Here is a 21,785-nt window from a genome sequence, read left to right as displayed (position 1 = left end):
CTGGCATGGTTCCCACATAGCCCAAAAGGAAGAAGAAAGTGACTAGGTTATACATCCACAGCTATTCTTCAAAACTGACCAATTCGATTAAATCACTCATCCTGTCCAACTTGCGGGAGTTGGACAGAGGGAGGAAGTGGAGGTCTATAATGTTACCTTTTAGTATAGTACAATGCTTTCAAAATACTAGAGTATAAATCTGCCCTTTTAACAGCAACTGTCAAATATTTCCCATTCTGCTTTTTAGTCAAACAGAAGCAAACACTGTAATACAGGAGCCCTGTGATCTGGCTTTGCTCAGATAGGTCTTAAAAGGAAAGGAATGAAGAATTTGCTTGCACCTCGCCACCAATCTCTGTGGACACTTGGGGTGACTGCTTCCTTTCGTGGGATAGAAATGATAGACCAGAGAGACCTCCAATCATAATATTATCTATAAGAATTTTAATATGGCATCATTACAATAACTGTAATCTGGTGGTAATATTTTAGATAAATAGAGTTAGACATCTATCATGTCATTTTCTTGTTTTAAAACCCTTTTAAACATGTTATTATTTACTTTCAGTTCCTTCAGGAATTAGTGACAATTTCAGGTGTCTACTCTCTTTGACTTCCAGCTCATGCTGGAAGTTTACAGCAATACTTGCCAATATCTTTGCATCACACATTGTTCCTCCCGGGACTTACAATTTTCTCAAGCTCTGTTTGCTGATGAGTCTAGTTCAGACAAGAGACTCTAACAAGGAACTGGAAGATTGCCTGGATATTTTAATTATAACAAGTGATACTCTACTTGTAGACAGGTAAAATATGTGATATGAATTTTTTCACATAATAAATTGGTCACAGATTTGCATAAATCTTTTCCATGAGCATTATTACAAGACAAATATTTAGGACTTACCTGGGCAAAAATTTATTTAAACACTTATCAATGAAATTTAAAACTTTTAAAATATGAATTGGGATGTTTGTTTTCAATGTTTTGAGAATCTAACCGTTCAAAGTTTCCATCTGTTTCCCCACTCAGACCTTTACAAATAAATGCATCATTCTCAGGCTTCCTTCCTCCCCCATTCCCTGCCTTAGTGTTCTGCTTTTGTACTTTGTTTTTATTTTTTAAATAATCTCCCCTCTGAGAGCCAACAAGCCATTTTCTTATTTTTCTTTAATATTCCACTCAGTAACACTGGCTCACTATACCCATATAAGGCTGTCAAAAGTGCCCAAATTACTGTTTTGGGAGTATCACTCTAACATTGGAATAAGCCTTTACTCAGCATTTTGGGGCTCCTCACTAGCAAGTACCCCTTTTTAAAAGTTACTTAATATTCAGGAAGCGCCCTAGCCTGTTTGGCTCAGTGGATAGAGCGTCGGCCTCCGGACCGAGAGGTCCCAGGTTCTATTCCTGTCAAGGGCATGTACCTTGGTTGCGGGCACATCCCCAGTAGGAGGTGTGCAAGAGGCAGCTGATCAATGTTTCTCATCAATGTTTCTAATTCTCTATCCCTCTCCCTTCCTCTCTGTAAAAAAGTAATAAAAAAATATATTTTTTAAAAAAAGAAGAATGAGTATTTAAAAAAAATATTCAGAAAGCTAGGAATATGCTTTTTATATTAATATCTTATATGCCATTATAAAGAAAAAAATCAAATATATAGAATGATTTAAAATTAAAAGAGCCCGGCTGGCGTGGCTCAGTGGTTGAGTGTCAACCTACAAACTAGGAGGGCACATGCTCGGGTTGCAGGCTTGATCCCCAGAGTGGGGCGTGCAGGAGGCAGCCGATCAGTGATTCTCTGTCATCATTGATGTTTCTCTCTCTTCCTCTCCCTTCCTCACTGAAATCAATTTTTAAAATATGTTTAAAAAAATAAAATTCAAATATTTTTGCTGAAATTAAATTGCAATGTAAATGTGCTAACTGCTACAGATTGCACAAATTTAATTGGAAATAAATTTCGGCATCATTTACAGCTTGTCAGACACTTCTATTATTTTTCTATGAAACTCGATCATTTTTCACTTTTCTATTAAGTTGTTTATTTCTTTTTTTAAGGACTTATTTTTTCAAATCTTCACAAATCATATCTAATTTTATTTTGATTTTTAGAGAGCATGGAAGAGAGAGGGAAAGACAGAGAGAAATATTGATGTGAGAGAGAAACATCGATTGGTTGCCTCCTGCACGAGGCAACCAGGGCCTGGGCCGGGATGAGCCTGCAACCGAGGTATGTGTCCTTGACCAGAATTGAATATGGGACCTTTCGGTCCGCAGGTCAAAGCTCTATCTACTGAGCCAAACAGGCTAGGGCAAGTTGTTCATTTCTTATTGATTTGTGATACCTCTTATAAATTAAAGCCTTTGTCTATTTTCCGTCTGTCATTAACCTTTGACTTTTCCTATGGCATTTGAGGCTGTGTGAGAGATTTGGGTTTTTTTGTTTTGTTTTGTTTTTAGGTAACATTTATATATAGTGAAATAATCAGATCTTAAGTATACAATTTGATGAATTTTGACAAATCCATACACTCCTATAGCCATCACCATAATTAGATATAGAACATTTCTATCACCTCAGAAAGTTCTTTCACTCCTTCCAAACAGTGCCTATCTCCACAGGTGATTTCTGTCACAATAGATTAATTTCCTATTCTTGAACTTCATATAAGTAGAATCATACAGCGCGTACTCTTGTATCTAGTCTCTTTCACTCAACATGTTTTTGATATTGACCCAGTTGTGTGTATTAGTAGTTTATTGTTTTTATTGATGAGTAGTATTCCATTATATGACTATACCAGAATTTGTTTATCCATTCTTCTGGTGGTGAAGATTTAGGTTTTGCATGTTTTATTAAAAATAAAGCTGCTGTAAACATTCTTGCACAAGTCTTTCTATGGACATGTATTTTCATTATCTTGGATAAATACTAAATTGTGGAAATGCTGTGTCATAAGATAGATGTATATTTACCTTTATAAGACAGTGCCATTTTTCTAAAGTGGTTGTACAATGTAAGGTTACAGTTGTTTCTATCCTTACCACTGAATCTCATCTTTGATGTTTCTATCTCTCCCTCTCCCTTCCTCTCTGGTGTTGTCAGTCTTTCTCAATTTAACCATTCTAGTGTATATGAAGTACTATCTCATTATGATTCTAATTTGCATTTCCCTGACGACTACTGATTTGAGTTCTTTTTCATGTGCTTATTGGCTACTCATATCTCCTTTTAGGAAGTGTCTGTCCAAGTTCTTTGCTCACTTTTAAATTGGGTTGTTCTGGATATGCTTCCTTTGTCATGTATGTGTATCATGAACTGTTTCTCCCAGTCTAAAACTTATTAGATATCTTTGATGAACAGACTTTTTAGTTTTGTTGAAATCAAATTTATTACTTTCTTACATGTTTATGTTTTGTCAGTTCTGTTTAAGAAGTGTTTGCAACCCCAAGGTCATGATTATGTTATTTTATGTTTTCTTCTAGAAGCATTGTAGTTTTCACTTTTAAAATATTTTTTTTTATTGACTTTTTGAGAGAGAGGAAGGGACAGGGAGAAAGAGAAAAATCAATGCCATCAATTGGCTGCCTCCTAACATGCCCCCTACGGGGGATCAAGCCCTCAACCTTTTGGTGCAAGGGATGACACCCAACCAACTGAGCCACACTGGCCAGGCTAGTTTTCACTCTTACATTAGGTCTGTTATCTATTTCAAGTTAATTTTTGTATATGGGTTGAGGTAGGAGTCAAGGTTAATATTTTTGCTATACATTTCTCTAATTTTTGTATACCATTTTTTGGAAAGACTTTTCTTTCCCCGATGAATTGCTTTGGTACCATTGTTGAAAACCAATTGAACTGGATATAAACTAGTTATAATATTGAACTGGGTATAAATCATTTTGTTACCTGACAGGGACCAGCCTGTAGTGTGTAGGTTATTGACTTCTTGTAGGAAAGATTTCACAACACTAGTCCAAGTGATTTTGAAAGTACGTTTATTAAAGTTGGGGACAGTGAAACAAAGGAAAGTTTTAGGATAGAAGAAGCAGCAGGAGAGAGAGCCTAGGACAGGTGGTGCTCTGCTTTGGTTCCCTAGAAACTTAGGAAAGAAGTGAGTCAAGTCAGAGCTGTTGTTAGCTCATTCAGAAGTTAGCCAAGGCAGGGTTGCTTTTAGCTCACTGTAAAGTCAGAGAAAAAGGGGGCCTTGGAGCCCAGTCAGTGCGGGTCAGTGGTTGAGTGTTGACCTATGAATCAGGAGATCACGGTTCGATTTCAGATCAGGGCATGTGCCTGGGTTTCCACTGGAAGCAGCCAATCAATGATTCTCTCTCATCATTGATGTTTCTATGTCTCCCTCTCCCTTCCTCTCTGAAATCAAATTAAATTTGATTGTGTATCTGTTACACATTATGATTTCTGAAAACCAAATATTAAATAATAGTAATGAATAATTTATTTTTCCCTAGGCTTTTGAATTACAGTATAAACCTTGTGCCCCGTGGTATACGTCATCCAGTCTCTACTGAAATTTTTCCTACTCTATTCAGGAATAATTATGGAACTGGAGCGGTTAGCATCCAAGCTGGCAGTGCTTTGCTAGCTAAAGGTGGTATCTGCTTTATAGGAGACTTGGCTTCATACAAAAAAGATAAACTTGAACAGCTTCAATCAGGTAAACATTTTTTTCAAATTAATTTTCACCTGTTTAACTTATAGTCTCATCATTGTCAAGGAGTTACTTAACAGTTAAGAGTGTATTGTACTTGTTTTAGAAACTGAGAATTATACTAATTGGCATTTTTCATTTAATCTTTATAAATAAAAACAGAAAATTTTAATGGGCAAAATGCCTTTACTCTCAGTTTGTATTGAAACAGATTTATTTCCTTTTCTTATCTGATTGCATTAGGTAGGACTTCCAATACGATATTGAAAAGCAGTAGTGAGAAGGGACACCTTTGTCTTGTTCCTGGTCTTAGCAGGAAAGCTTTGTTTCTCACCAAATATGATGGGAAACTTAAGTATGATGCCAGCTATAGTTTTTTGTAGATGTTCTCTTTCAAGTTGAATGAGTTCCCTCTATTCCTAATCTACTGAGAATTATTTTTTAATGAATAAAAGTTGGATTTTATCAAATACTTTTCCATATCAATTGATATAATAATTTGATTTTCCTTCTTTAGCCTGTTGATATTATGAATTACATTAGTTGATTTTCAAATGCTGAACCAGCTTTGCATACATAGAATAAAGCTCACCTGGCTGTGGGGCATAAATTATTTTTGTTAATCCTCACCTAAGGGTACATAGATAGATAGATATAGATATAGATATAGATATAGATATAGATATAGATGGTTGTTGTTATTAATCCTCACCCAAGGATATTTTTCCATTGATTTTTTAAAAATATTTTTTTATTGATTTCAGAGAGGAAGAGAGAGGGAGAGAGAGATAGAAACATTAATGATGAGAGAGAATCATTGATTGACTGCTTCCTGCATGTCCTCCACTGGGGACTGAACCTGCAACTGGGACATGTGCCCTCGACTGGAATCGAACCCGGGACCCTTCAGTCCACAGGCCAACGCTCTATCCACTGAGCCAAACCGGCTAGGGCTCCATTGATTTTTAGAGCGAATAGAAAGGAAAGGGAGAGACACAGAGAGATATCGATGAAAGAGACATATTGATTGGTTGCCTTCTGCATGCACCCCAACCAGGGCCAGGGAACCTGCAATCAAGGTACGTGCCCTTGACCGGAATCAAACCTAGGACCCTTCAGTCCATGGGCTGACGCTCTATCCACTGAGCCAAACCGGCTAGGGCTATACTTATATAATTATTTAAAAATGTATTCATCTTGTGATGGACACTTGGGCCGTTGTTAGTTTGGGGCTATTGTGAATTATGCTGCTATGAACATTATTATACAAGTATCTGTATAATAATGCAAAACAATCTAATGTACTTGCGTCTTTACTATCTAAAGTTTAGACAATAACATTCTATATGACAATATTTTTTATTGATTTGTAGATATATAGACCAAAATGAACTTAATAAATGGGTAATGTCTTTTGACTTAGTTATGGAAAGCAGAAGCATTACAGTGTACATCCCGGGAAAGAAGTTTGGGGATGATACCAATCAACAAACGACTTTTCCCATTCAGTGCAGTTTTTGGTCTTTCATTGATATGGATTCATCTTCAAGGAAAAATGTGCAGAAAACCAACACTCTAATTGGTCAGATGGTAAGAGATATGCATATTTTATTACTAGCGGCCCAATGCAAGAAATTTGCACAAGGAGCTCGGCACTCAGCCCTCGCAGCCTTGGCAGCTTGCTTCGGCCCTCGCAGCCCCGGCTTCGTCCAGAAGGTCATCTGGAAGGACATCCGGAAGGATGTCCAGAAGGTTGTTTGGCTGTCCAGTCTAATTAGCATATTACACTTTTATTATTATAGATTAGAGTTGTTCAAGGAATTTAGCCACATATTTTAATCTTAATGTTTTTGTTGTTCTTAATGTTTTGTTATTATCCCATTCTATACTTAATTGGGTATTAGAACTAAATAATGACATAGTGTGAAATTCTTTTATGTTATTTAGTCATGCCATGCAGATGTCTCTACTCATTAGAAATTTTTATTTGAATTTAATGGAAGTTTTAATGAATAATGTATAAATAAGTATTAGAAAATAATTAAGAGCAGTTTTAAAAAATTAGTCACTACAAAGTTCTCAGGCTATTCAGGAATCACTTTAAATAATAATTAGTAATAGCAAATCATAATTATTATAGTTATCAGTATATAATTTAATATAAGCAAATCTTATAAATATATGAATAATTCAAATAATTTAAAATTTATTTCCTAAGTCTTTGTGAAAATGCCTGAGTTTAATGTTTGCCTTTTACGTTTTTGTTTGATGTAGGATTGCAGCTTGATTCCAGCTAATCTTGTAGAGGTATTTGGATTATTGATTAACTGTAATGAATCATCTCCTTGCCACCCATTTCTTCCTACTGTGCAACATACTTTAAAGAAAGCCATTGATCCTGAAGGGCTGCTTTATTTAGCTTCTAAACAGTTCACAACAGAAGATTTTGAAAAGGTAAAAAGAGAAAAAATGATTACCAAGAATACTTGTGCTAATGTTTTTCAATTTAAATTCAATTCTCTTTGAGCATTCAGTTTTCTGTTTTTAGGATTCATTTGTTCCAACTTTCTGCTAACTTTTCAACATTTTAAGGACATTGCATAGAAAATATTTAGAATTATAGTTAAATAAAAGGACATAGGTATTAGCATGCCCATCCTAGATATTAGCATGTATAAGGACATAGATATTTAAAAAATTGAGTTTATTCTTTGCACCACTGTCCAAATCACTATAGCTTAAGGAATCTCAATAAAAAAAATCAAAATAGAATATTTCTATAGAAAATTATGATGAGAGGCTGTATAGATATACTGTTATTTACATTTTACAGACTATTCAAAGGTATTTTCTTTAGATGACTGCCTTCAGCATTCTGACTTTAGGGAATATCAATCATGACTCACTAGGTCATTTTAATGTCCTGACATGAAAACATTTGTGGCATATTCAGAGAACCTGAGAGTAGATGATATAAATTTAGTAATGATTTTCATTGTTATTAAAGATACTCAAATATTTATAAGTGAAACCCTTTTAATAGTAACTATTCAGAAATCTGTCCACAGTAGAGTTAAAGTATCTGAGTAGGATAGATAAAAGGCAGAGAATATTGGGAAGTTGTAATGCATGAGTCATTAAATTTTGTTTTCTTATCTGCCTTCCTTATAGGCATATTGCATGGGTAAAAGGTTGAAGGGTGAGGTGGGCTTAAAAATGCATTGTGAGCATTGTTTATTCACATAGAACAGAAAAAGAACAATATTGATAATACAATAAAGGCCTTTTTGTTTTTTGTTTTTAGTATAGAAGAAAACGTAGTTTGTCTCTAAGAATTAATATAGATGCACTAATGATCTGGATAAATTTTCACCCAGTTTTTCCATCAAAAACAAAAATATCTATGGGTTTATTAATTAGTCAGGACTTATTGTATACTATATATATATACATATATATATATATATACACACACACACACACACATATATATATGTCATATATATATATGTCATATATATATATGACATATATATATATATATATGAGCCTACTTCTGATTTTTTTAAATTCTCATGGAAACAAATTTTCTTTTTTAAGTATCATTAACTGAGGTATAAATAACATACATGAAACAACTAAGTGATCATTTAATATGCTAAACTGGGTGGCACTGACTAAGTATTTTAGGATTTCAGAAAGGAAGATAGCAAGTAGAATGTAAGAGTTGGGGACATTTCATAGAGGAGATGAGACTTTGGTAGGGCTTTAAGAAAAGGTAAGATGTAGATGACAGGAAGGATGGGCATGCTAAACAGAAATAAGAATAGGAGCAAAGACATAAAAGTAGAAATGAATATGCATGGAAAACTATGAGAAGACTGGCCTGACTGGAGCAAAAATTGTATTATGGAGTCACTGGGATTGGGATTTGGCAAATTTACAATAAGCCTTGAAAAGTTCAGGCAAAGGAGTTTATAGTTGATTTGTCAGACTGGAAAGAACAGTTATAGACTTTACTAGTGAAATAGTGAAAATGATTTCCCCAAAAGATAAATCTGCCTGTCACACAAAACAGATTGGATGGAATATGTTACAGCCTGGGCTCTCCAGGAGGTGGACTGAAATGGAGTTTAGTGTACCACTGTTTATCAGGGAGTGCTCTCCTATCAATACCCGTGCAAGGGAGGAGGAAGCAGGATTGGGCAGAGAGGGAGTCAAGCTGTGATAGAGGCCCAAAGATTGCCTCTGCTGGCCCCACAGTGAGCTCCGGAGCTAAGGAGACCCATCAGAGGTGTCCTTTTTTTTTTTTTTTTTTTTAAATAAATAGAGGGCTTTACAACACCCTCCCCCACTTCCACCTCAATGAATCATTTGATATGGGTTGTCCTGAGACAATCCCTGAAGAATACTGACAGCTAGAGGTGAAGTACTGACAGCATTCCAGAAGCTGGAGCAACAGTCTTTTTCTGAAGGGGGATATAGGTGGCACGTGACTGGGCCTCCAAAGGGTAAGTAAAACCTAGAAGGGCTGCTGATGTAGTTAATAGTATTATCCAGTTCCAAAGGTCTGGAGGGAACTGTGGAGTATCAGGAAATAAAGAAGACAGGACATATTCAATCCAGAACATAACCAAATCCTGTTTTAAGTTATCTTTAAGATATAAAGATTATAATTAATAGCAACATTTTTATGGTTAATTTTTCTATGAGTTTTAAAACCAGAAAACAACTAAGATTGTTGAAAAGTCTGGAAATTATGTCATTGAATAAGGACTTAAGAAAATGGGAATCACTCGGAAAGAAAAAAAGCATAAAACTCAGAGAAAATATTGATAATCATGTTGAAAACTTATTCTCGGCCCAAAATCTTACTGAATCTCCAAGGCCCACATTCATAGTAGTTAACACAATGCCTCCCACATTGCTAGTGTTCAGTTGTGTTCTTTAAAAGGAAGAAAGGGACGTAAGGAGGGCAAGCTCTAGGGCCGATGAGGGAAAGTTATAAGGAAATAAACTGTCAAAGAATTGAAGCTATTCCAAAGGAAATGAGCTTTTGAGAGAAGCCCTCCCAGTGAAAGGCTCTGAGTGAGCCTTGATTCCATTGGAAACAAAGACTTAAAAGTCATTCTAATACGTTGTACAGAACATTTCTGCACCAAGGAAGAGGAAGAGGTTATTTGGGGTAAACTTTAATCTTACAAATATAAGACTCTGATTTAAAATGCTCAATGACTTTGGCATGGCCCCAGATATTTAATTTCGATGTAAATAAAATATGTAAACTTTAATAAATAAAATGACAATATACTTTGCATTTGTGTAATATAGATTATATAATAAAGTCTGAGTCTCTTAAATTTTTCACACTTTTAATTTAGCTGCTGGCTTTTGCAAAGAATTTGAATGTAGAATTCAGCTTGGAGGCAGAAAGAATGGTTCATGGCTATTATCTAGCAAGTCGCAGAATCAGAACAGATTCTATATGTGGATCAAAACTGTCAGCATCTGCATTAAAATATTTGTAGGTATTCACTGTAAAATTTTAAAGCCAGTATTAACTTTTAAATGATGTGCTTAATTATTTATCTATTTCATTTGTTTTTTTTGTTTAATTGCTGGTTGGTTGGTTTATAATTTACCTTGTTCCAAGAGAATTTAAGGTGAATTAACAATTCCTTTTGTTATATTGTTACATCATTTGAACCTCCAATTATTTATTTTCACTAAATTAATTTTTCTTAGACCCCCTGTGTAAGATGTGTCTGAGAAAAGTATATGAATTTCAAATACAAATGATTGTTTTTTAAAATGTGGCTGTTGATATTTGTCAGGAAGAAGAAATTTCCTTTACACTTCTGGCTGGTCTATAATTAAATTGACATAAAACATAGTAACAGCCCTAACCGGTTTGGCTCAGTGGATAGAGCATCAGCCTGCAGACTCAAGGTTCCCAGGTTCAATTCCAGTAAAGGGCATGTACCTTGGTTGCAGGCATGTACCTTGGTTGCGGGCACATCCCCAGTAGGGTGTGTGCAGGAGGCAGCTGATCGATGTTTCTCTCTCATCGATGTTTCTAACTCTCTATCCCTCTCCCTTCCTCTCTGTAAAAAAATCAATAAAATATATTTTTTAAAAAATGAGTATCTATGGCATTCTGAACTAAGGATAAGTAAGGTACCTTGAAGCTTCATGGGGGAGGAAGGTCACTCACAGGATAATCAGTAAGTACATATTTGCCTGTCCTAGAGACAGGTTGTAAAAAGTTACCTCTGAGAATAACTCTGATCATGGGCAAGGCCCCAAATTTAAATTTCTTAATCACTGTTAACAGTTTTTGTGTATTCTTCCAGAAATTATCCATTCAAATACTAGCATATACAAATATGTAATTTAAATATATGAGGTATAATAATACATATTTATTTGAGTATGTTATATATTTTAGATGACTGTTATTTAAACATTCATATACATGTATATTATAATATGTAAATATATATTCATGTGGATACTCTATTTTTGCCCTAATGGAATCATGCATGGAATATATAGTATACTACCACACTATCATTACATAAATATTTACCTCATTCTGTTTTAATAACTGCATGACAGTTTTACTGTGTTGTGATGTGACTGTATCATAGTTTAAATAATCCCCTATTGCTAGACCATTACTTCATTTGATATAGATTAAAGTATAATCTCAAAAAAATTATAAAGTAAGACCAGGAGTAAAGTAATCCATTAAATAAATAAATACCTTGTTATAACTACAGTATAAAATAAGATAAGTGAGGGACCGGCAGGAAATGTCAAGTATGAGTCTAAAAGAGATAAATATGTTTAATTTCTCCCAATGGTATATTTATCTTCATAGAGCTGGAAAAAAATGCTAAAGATAAGACAAAGTAGAAGTCAACTGTGATGTTTTATAATGGTAAACATAATTATATAATGCTTTCCTTTTTCTGAAGTAATATTTATACTCAAATCAGTACTCAGTACTCAAAGCTTAAAAGCTTTGAAAGTTATGTTTTCTCATTATGTTTTTTCTCTGTAGTAAAAAAGATGTTTTTTATTTAAACTCATATAGCCTCAGTTTACATTTGACTGTATTGATCCAAAAATAAAACAGTTAATTTTAATATGATAGCTCTACTTTTTCCCATTGTAGAAATAACCCCCAGGAGTGGGGGCGGGGGGCAGTCAATAAGGGAAAAAGGAGACATATATAAAACTTTAGACAATAAAAAAATATATAGAATACCTGGTATAATAAGGAAATGTTAGTTCTGCCTCTCTCTATTCAGCTAGTCAAATCATACCTGTAATCATTCTATACTGAAAAGGAGTATTATCCAAATCTGCTCACTAGCCAGAATGGTGAGGGGCCTGAACATTATGTCTTATGACATTTTAAAGGAACTAGGGATATTTATCTTGAGAAAAGAATACGTGGGCCAACTAGAAAAGTTGTATTTGAATATTTGAAGAGCTGTCACATTTAAGAAGCATTGGGTTTTTTCTGTAATCCCAGAAGACAGAACCAGGTACCAGTGGGTGGAAATTGCAGTGAAACCAATTTCAGCTCACATTTATATAATCTTTGTGGGTGAGTCCCAAGATTTTCAATCGCCTTATTTTTGAAATCATAAAACTCCTGTGAATTGTTATCCTCATTTCATACCTGAACTTCAAAATAATTGCAAAATTAAATTAATATAATTAAAAATTAAATAATTTATACAATGTCACACAGGTAGTGAGTTCTGGAGATTTGGCCCAGTTTTTCTGATTCTCAAGTCCAAGAATCGTTCATGTATATTATACACGCCTAATGAGAGCTTACAGGAAAATTTTCAGGTAATCACAGGTAGTTTAAAAAGAAAGGCATGGCCCGGCTGGTTTGGGCGTCGGCCTGCGGACTGAAGGGTCCCAGGTTCGATTCTGGCCAAGGGCACATGCCTGGGTTGTGTGGGCTTGATCCCCAGTAGGGGGTGTGGAGGAGGCAGCCAATCAATGATTCTCTCTCATCATTAATGTTTCTATCTCTCCCTCTTCCTTCCTCTCTAAAATCAAATATATATAGGGATTGCCTTATGATTCCCAGTGAATTGTAGAAAAAGTTCAAAAGAAACTAGACAATAATTAGCCTGGGTGTTATAGAGAAAATTCAATTAATTTGATGGAAGTTTGAACTTTAATCTCAAAGTTCTCTTCCAACACTGAAATTTCAAGATTCTATGAGGACTTCAAATAGATGCAGAACTGGAAGAAAATATTAAGGATATATCTATAAGAGATATTTAGTTAGGTTAACTTTCCCAACTGTGTGTTTATCTGAACAGAATTTGGGGAGAGGGGGTATAGAATAATAACAATAAGCCAGGGTGGAAACCAACTCTTTGATAATAAGTCAGGATACTTGCTTGTTATAGAATAGTCTGTTCATCTTGGTAGGAAAAAAATGCTTTGGAAAGAAACTAAATTATTTTTAGACATATTTTTTATTGATTTCAGAGAGGAAGAGAGAGGGAGAGAGATATAGAAACATCAATGATGAGAATCATTGATTGGCTGCCTCCTGCACATCTCCCACTGGGGACCAAGCCCACAACCCGGCAGGTGCCTTGACTGGAATCAAACCCAGGACCCTCAGTCTGCTCTATCCACTGAGAAAAACCACCTAGGGCCTAAATTTTTTTTAAAGAAAGAATATGCTAATCTTTAATGTGTGGCTTATGGTCACATATATCTTGGTTTGTTTCTGCCTAAATATATATCATCTTTATACTATCAACATATTTTGATTGTCTTCAATTTTCTTTTGTAGAATTTCCCTATCTGAAGCTCATGCTCGACTGAACTTAAGGAATAAAGTGCTTAAAGAAGATGTACTAATTGCAGTCTTATTATTTGAAACATCTCTCACATTGAAATATGGTAAGTTTTTAAATTATTGATGAGTACAAATAATTATATTTAAACACATTTTTACTGTTAAATTAAAATGTTATAATATTTCAAATATTTTAAAGATTAATAAATTTCTATCAGGTAAAGCCTTTTTTAATTTGAACATTTACTAACTGCTTATAGTAGTATCATTATCTGATGTTAAGTTCCTTATTATGCATAATTGTTTCTGTACTTGAACTTTTGCATTGTTTAAGTAATTCTAGAAAAAATGTACTTAATACAATACATGAAATGATTTTAAATTTATCTTCCTTTTAATATAACATGCAACATTTAATAGTCATGCAGTCCCCCACAGTGGAGTTAGGCACATGGCCAAATAAAATGTGATTATCTTAGCACCTTCTCTGAATTGCTAGTTATAATACTACTAGAGGCCCGTACATGGATTCATGCACATTGAAAGGAAATTAATTAGAAGAAATGTTTTAATATCGCTGTTCACCCTTTCTGTATAATAGAAGTGTCAACCAAATTCACAATTGACAGTGATAGATGGAAACACACACGTGCGATTGGTGCCAGCAAGAGCTTTATGTATATAGATAAACTTGCTTAATTAGACCTGCTTTCTGACTTAGCTAAACTTTTTCCAGCCCAGTGAAGCACCCCAACTGCTCTTTCAGGCAATTGTCAGCAACACAGCAGTAAATATCAACACAAAGCAGATTATTGTAGATCACTCAGGGAGAACAAAGGGTGAAATATTTAACTGTAGCAGTGTTTGACTATATTCTGCCCAGTGAGAAAACCTGAAGTCATTTTCAAGGTCCACCATTTCTTACTTCTTTTCAGTTGGGTCAAGTTTCTAAACTTTCTACATCTCTGTTTTCTGGCTAATGAAAAAAAAAAATAGGATTCTACTAAGTCTCCTATCTACCTACTCTAGGACTTCTATGAGGATCAAATGAGATGAGGCACATGAAAATGTTTCACAAACATTTGGTTAAAGTGTAAGATGTTTGCACCTGGCTATAAAGCAAGTAGTGTTTCTGGGCTGAAGAAACGTGAAGGAGGCTAGTTGTTGCTAGGGAGAAGAAGCCGGGTGTTGCTACGTGAGGTCATTACCCGGCGCCCACAGCCATCATTTTCGGGCTGGACTGGGCTGTGGGCCACATTTTATGCTATGGGGTCTTGGCAGTGTTGGCTACGATTTGGTGGGGTGCCGCTCCGGGGTGGTGGTGGGGCCTGTGTCCCACTTGAGGGAAGCCAAGTGTTGGTTTGTCAGCGCCAGGTCCGTGGTACCTGCCAGTGTGGGTCATGGCAGCTCCTGTGTTGAGTGTCTGCCCCCTGGTGTTCAGTGCACATCATAGCCAGTTGGATGGTCAGAGGGACACTTAGCCTTATCCTATATAATAAAAGGCTAATATGCAAAGCGACCAAACGGCAAAAAACGACCAGTTGCTATGATGCACACTGACCACCAGGGGGCAGACACTCAATGTAGAAGCTGCCCCCTGGTGGTCAGTGCGCTCCCACAGGGGGAGCACTGCTCAGCCAGAAGCCAGGCTCACGGCTGGCAAGTGCAACGGTGGTGGTGGGAGCCTCTCCCACCTCTGCGGCAGCGCTAAGGATGTCCAACGAGCGGGCCTAAGCCAGCATTCGGACATCCCCCCAAGGGCTCCCAGACTGCAAGAGGGTGCAGGCCGGGCTGAGGGGGACCCCCCCTCCCAAGTGCACGAATTTCGTGCACCGGGCCTCTAGTATATATATAGATGACTATAGCATTTAATTATTTGTGTGTTTTTTTAAAATATATTTTTATTGATTTTTTACAGAGAGGAAGGGAGAGAGATAGAGAGTTAGAAACATCGATGAGAGAGAAACATCGATCAGCTGCCTCCTGCACACCTCCCACTGGGGATGTGCCCGCAACCCAGGCACATTGCCCCTGACCGGAACCGAACCTGGGACCCTTCAGTCCACAGGCCGACGCTCTATCCACTGAGCCAAACCGGTTTTGGCAGCATTTAATTATTTGAAATGAATGGAGCTTATTATGGTTTTGCTAATAAAAACCTAAGAGGACTCAATGTAAGAGTAAAGAAAGTTATATTCACAGAATGCTTTGTTGAATTAGATGAGCCATTATTTTGATAAGATAAACTATGTTTCAAACCAAACTTTAGTTCCAATCCTGGGACTTAAAAGGATATTTTAACATTGACTTTTCTGTGTGTATATGTATAGTGCTTAAATTTGCTTTAAATTCAAATTTAATTGTAACTTTTTGCAAAGATCCACTAGAACAGTGATTCTCAACCTTCTGGCCCTTTAAATACAGTCCCTCATGTTGTGACCCAACCATAAAATTATTTTTGTTGCTACTTCATAACTGTAATGTTGCTACTGTTATGAATCGTAATGTAAATATCTGATATGCAGGATGGTCTTAGGCGACCCCTGTGAAATAGTCATTCGACCGCCAAAGGGGTCGCGACCCACAGGTTGAGAACCGCTGCACTAGAAATTTAGACATTTGTTCTATAATTATCTAAGTCAAACATTCCTAACCTAGGATCCATGGATACTTAGAGAGTTCTATGGGCTTGTGAATCCCTAAATGATATGCAAATTTGTATATGTATATTCTTTATACCTTCTTGCTTAGGAAGATAAATAATAACGCCTAGAAAAAGTAAATTATCATCTTGAATTAGTTTTATTTACCAAAAGAGAAAAACCTGATTCCCAACCAATACTAAATAAGAGGAAGGATACTGATTTTTAATTTGCTTTATCTTATTTTTAAAATACATTTTCATTGATTTCAGAGAGGAAGGGAAAGGGAGAGAGAGAAATATCAATGATAAGAGAGAATCATTGTTTGGCTGCCTCCTGCATGCCCCGCACTGGGGATCGAGCCCACAACTCGGGCATATGCCCTGACCATGGGAATTGAACCAGTGACCTCTTGGTTCCTGGGTCGACCCTCAACTGCTGAGCCACACCGGCTGGGCAATTTATTTTATTTTTATTTTTTTAAATATATTTTATTGATTTTTTTACAGAGAGGAAGGGAGAGAGATAGAGAGTTAGAAACATCGATGAGAGAGAAACATCGATCAGCTGCCTCCTGCACATCTCCTACTGGGGATGTGCCCGCAACCCAGGTACATGCCCTTGACCGGAATCGAACCTGGGACCTTTCAGTCCGCAGGCCGACGCTCTATCCACTGAGCCAAACCGGTTCCGGCGGCTGGGCAATTTAATTTATCTTTAAATTCTTCTCTTAAAATGTATTTAAAACATAATTGTTAAAATCCAAGACACATTCTTTATGTACCATAAAGAAAAATGCTGCCAATTTTACTAAGACATAACAACAAAGTCATCTAAGACACTGCTAGATTTCAGTAAGAAGACAAAAATGTGTCTTTTAAAAAAATCTTTATTGTTGAAAGTATTACATGTCCCTTTTTTTCTCCCAATGACTCCTTATAGCCCACCCCCACTGTGTCTTTGAATTTAAAAACTATAACATTATATAGTATTAAGTACTCCTATAGTAGAATATGGTTATTTTCACTTGAAAACTATTTTGTCAAGACTTTTTTAAAGCATTTAAGAAAACATTTGTTGAGGGAAATAAAGCTATGTGAAGATTTTTTCCTTTAATTACTTTTTGTTTTTATAATAAATTTCAGTTTTAAGTCTTAAGCAAAAACAATGTTGAAGAGCTCCTTACATGTTACTTTAAACATAGCAGGAAAATCATCCATACTCAGGGATATTTTTCTTGGATGCAGAAACTAATAGGTTGTACTCATAAACTAGATTTATGAGTTGTGTTAACAGAGAGAGGTAGGAATCAAGGAAAACTCCCAGGTTTCTGCCTTGAGAAATTAAGTGGATCATGGTGCCATTTACCAAGACTGGGAAGAAAGAGAAAAAGATTTGAGGGAAAAATGAAAGTATAAATATAAGTTTGAGACATCGTACAGAGATATTAGTAGACAGGTATAAGAATATGGAGTTTAGAAGAGAATTCTAACCTAGAAATATAACTTAAGAACCGTCAGGACAGATATGCTACTCAAAGCCATGGAATTGATGGAATCACCTAGAGAGACCACAGAAAACTCTACAACTGCACTCCAAGATTCCAGTATTAGATATGGGATTGAGGAGAAGGAACGGACAAAGGAGACTGAGAAGCAGCAGCTAGAAAGTAGGAAGAAAATCAAGTGTGGTATTACAGAAGCCAAGAAAGGGGAGTGTTTCAGGGAGGGAGCAGGTAGTCAGCTGTATCTAAGTACAATTAGATTTGGCAGTTTAGAAGTTGTAGGTGGCCATGATCTGAGCTAAGTCAATGGAGTGGGGAAGGAATTGAAGATATGAAGAGAGTGTGTACTCTCTTTGAGACATTTGACTGTGAAGATGAGGAAAGAAATGGGTGTTTTCTGGAGAAGGATGTGAGGTCCAGGATGGGATTTTTTTTTAAAGATAAGAAGATAATAGATCTTATGATGTCCAATAGAGAGTAAATTAATGATACTACAGAAAGAGGAGAGCAAAGGAATGAAGTTCTTAAAAAGGTAAAAAGGGATGGGATCCAGAGCACATGTGAAGGTACTGGCCTGTGATAGAAGAGTCACTTCATTTTATAGGAGGGAAGACAATGGATACAGAATCAGATAGGTCTGTAGATTTTATGACATACTCTATACAATGTCATCAGCTAAAAAAAGATTTGAAGAGAGAATCCTATCTAATAATAGACAAACATGGTAATTGGCCATCCCTTCGCTACGCCTCCCACTGGCTAATCAGCGTGATATGCAAATGAACCGCCAACAAAGATGGCGACTAATTTGCATACTGCAGGCAGGGCGGGCCAGGGCGAGCCGCCATCCGGGCCCCCTTGTGCCGCCTAAGCTCTGCCCCAGCCGGACCCCCGTGTGCGGCCCTGTGCATGCCAGGGTTTGGCGGCGAGATTGGCCCGAGGAAGCCTTATTCTTTCAGGAATATTCCTGCAATGGGCTTCTAGTGGAATATAATAGTCATTGTGAGGAATAGAAGAGCAAGTGTGCTAGAGAAACTCAGCAGGGTTGACAGGCAATGCATGTACCCATTTGAGATTTCTGTGATTCATATAAAGTAAAACCTAGAAATGCTAATTACATTTGTGATTTTCAGTCTAGCAGCCTGAATGCAGGCACAAAGTAAATGGTTGGGTTCATACAGAGTTGAGGTTTTGATAGATAAGCGTGGCAGAGTGTTGCATTGAGAAGGGAGGGACTCAAACTGGTTGAAAGAGGGAAGTGAATTAAAGGAAGATTGGAGGTCTCTGAGATAGAAGTATAGGAGATGGTGCAAGGGAGCAGGACATTTGAATTAATGACTTTAAAGTTTCTGGTAATATCAGTTTCCTATAACCTTGAGAATGTGCGTGGTGAAGGTAGAGGGGGATAGGTTAGGACACAGGGAGGTCAAGAGCTAAATGGGTCTTTCACATGAAAATAGTTGAATGGCAGATATTGTGGAAAAGATGAAGATTGTGGGCCAAGAGCTGAGAGCTGGTTGTTGACTTGACTGGATGGGGAAGGGCTGACAAAGCCCAGGTGGAATTGAGCATTAAAGGAAGAAAGATTTGTATCAAGAGGAAAACGGGCAAAAATGGTCTGAAAACAGCAAAAGGGCAGCAAGTTAGGTACTGACTCAGTCTTATGATACGAGGGCATGTGGGGTGTTTGAGAAAAGCACCTTCACCTTAAAGAGCCACAAGGAAAGCAGTGTTCTCAAGAACAGCAGGTTTCAGGTAAAGTAAAGCAGGAAAGGGAGCAGTCCCCAAAGTCTGAGGCTATAAAAGTGTTTACTGATGACAGACAGCTCTAGGAAGGTAGGCATTGTCAGCTTGGCTAGCAATTGTACTCCTGGCCAGGCACATTTACAGGTAATCATTCAATGAAACAATTTAAGAGCTTAACTCCTATGTAATAGTTAAGATTTTTTAAAAATCGTGATGAAATGTACATAATATAAAACTGTCTTGCCCTAGCCGGTTTGGCTCAGTACATAAATGTCAGCCTGCAGACTGATGGGTCCCAGGTTTGATCCCCGTCAAGGGCACGTGCCTGGGTTGCAGGCTCCGTTCCCAGTAGGGGGTGTGCAGGAGGCAGCCAATCAATGATTCCCTGTCATCATTGATGCTTCTATCTCTCTCTTCCTCTCCCCTCCTTTCTGAAATTAATAAAAATATTTTTTTAAAAAAACTCTTAATCATTTTTAAATGTACAGTTCAGTGCTGTTAAATACATTCATATTGTTGCCACCATCCATCTCATTTTTCCAAACTGAAATTTCATATCCATTAAACAATAACTCCCAATTCTCTCCTTCCCCCTATCTCTAGGTACCTCATATAAGTGAAATCATATATTCGTCCTATTTTGTTTGGCTTAGTTTACGTAGTATAATTAATGTCTTCAAGATTCATCCATGTTATAGCATGCAGTAGAATTTCCTTTCTGTTTAAGACTGCCACATTTTGTTTATCCATTCATCCATCAATGGACACTTAAGTTGCTTTCCACCTTTGGCTATTGTAAATAATGCTGCTATGAACATAAGTACACAAATATTTGAGACCTTGTTTTCAATTCTTTTGGGTATATAACCAAAAGGGAATCGTTGGATTGTATAGTAACTGTGTTTATTTATTTTTATGAACTGACATACTGTTTTCTATAAGGGTTGCATCATTTTACATTCCCACCAACAGTGTACAAGAGTTCCAATTTCTTTTCTTTTTAAAAAATGTTTTTAATTGATTTTTAGAGAGGGAGGAAAGGAGAGGGAGATATATATAGAAACATCAATGAGAGAGAGAAACATCAACATCAATAGGCTGCCACCTGAGCGTCCCTCGCTGGGGATGGAGCCCACAACCCAGGCATTTGCCCTGACCAGGATGGAATCAGCAACCACCTTGTGCTTAGATAGATCTTCAACCACTGAGCCACACCAGCCAGGCCTTTTGTTTTGTTTCTGAGAGTAATCATCCTGTGGGTATGAGGTGGTATCACATTATGGCTTGATTTACATTTTTTAATTATTTTTTAATCCTCACTGGAAGCTATTTTTTCATTGATTTTTAGAGAGAGTGAGAAAAAGGAGAGAAACATCAGTGTAAGAGAGACAGATTGGTTGACTCCCACACGCACTCTGACCGGGGCTGGGGATCGAACCTGCAACTGAGGTATGTATCCTTGATGGGGAATCAAACCAGTCAAGGGTTGACTCTAACCACTTAGCAAACTGGCCAGGGCTCCATTTTTCTAATTAGTGATGTTGAGCATCTTTTTTTATTTTTATTTTTTAATTTTTAATTAAATCTTTATTGTTCAGATTATTACATTTGTTCCTTTTTTTCCCCCCCCATAACTCCCCTCCTCCCAGTTCCCGCCCCACCCTCCGCCCTCACTCCCCACCCACTGTCCTCATCCATAGGTGCACGATTTTTGTCCAGTCTCTTCCCACATCTTCCACACCCCTTTCCCCCCCAAGAATAGTCAGTCCATTCCCTTTCTATGTCCCTGATTCTATTATAATCACCAGTTCATTCTGTTCATCAGATTATTTATTCACTTGATTCTTAGATTCACTTGTTGATAGATGCATATTTGTTGTTCATAATTTGTATCTTTACCTTTTTCTTCCTCTTCCTCTTCTTAAAGGATACCTTTCAGCATTTCATATAATCCTGGTTTGGTGGTGATGAACTCCTTTAGCTTTTCCTTATCTGTGAAGCTCTTTATCTGACCTTCAATTCTGAATGATAGCTTTGCTGGATAAAGTAATCTTGGTTGTAGGTTCTTGGTATTCATCACTTTGAATATTTCTTGCCACTCCCTTCTGGCCTGCAAAGTTTCTGTTGAGAAATCAGCTGACAGTCGTATGGGTATTCCCTTGTAGGTAACTGAGTTTCTTTCTCTTGCTGTTTTTAAGATTCTCTTTTTATCTTTTGCTCTTGGCATTTTAATTATGATGTGTCTTGGTGTGGTCCTCTTTGGATTCCTTTTGTTTGGGGTTCTCCGAGCTTCTTGGACCTGTAAGTCCATTTCTTTCACCAGGTGGGGGAAGTTTTCTGTCATTATTTCTTCAAATAGGTTTTCAATATCTTG

General features: G+C 36.8%; 1 protein-coding gene across 1 annotated transcript in view; it reads left to right on the top strand.

Annotated features, from left to right (window-relative positions):
* MCMDC2 (minichromosome maintenance domain containing 2) overlaps positions 1–21,785 on the top strand; it is a 39,657-nt gene that overhangs the window by 13,322 nt on the left and 4,550 nt on the right. Inside the window, exons 9-14 of the mRNA XM_059672989.1 lie at positions 569–806; positions 4,475–4,680; positions 6,098–6,264; positions 6,949–7,128; positions 10,056–10,198; positions 13,514–13,623. Coding sequence (XP_059528972.1) covers positions 569–806; positions 4,475–4,680; positions 6,098–6,264; positions 6,949–7,128; positions 10,056–10,198; positions 13,514–13,623 — 1,044 coding nt within the window. The remainder of the gene's footprint in view (positions 1–568; positions 807–4,474; positions 4,681–6,097; positions 6,265–6,948; positions 7,129–10,055; positions 10,199–13,513; positions 13,624–21,785) is intronic.

The sequence above is a fragment of the Myotis daubentonii genome, chromosome 17 (assembly GCF_963259705.1).
Source record: "Myotis daubentonii chromosome 17, mMyoDau2.1, whole genome shotgun sequence".
In the NCBI taxonomy this organism is placed as follows: Eukaryota; Metazoa; Chordata; class Mammalia; order Chiroptera; family Vespertilionidae; genus Myotis; species Myotis daubentonii.
This window is presented reverse-complemented; position numbering and strand designations above follow the sequence as displayed.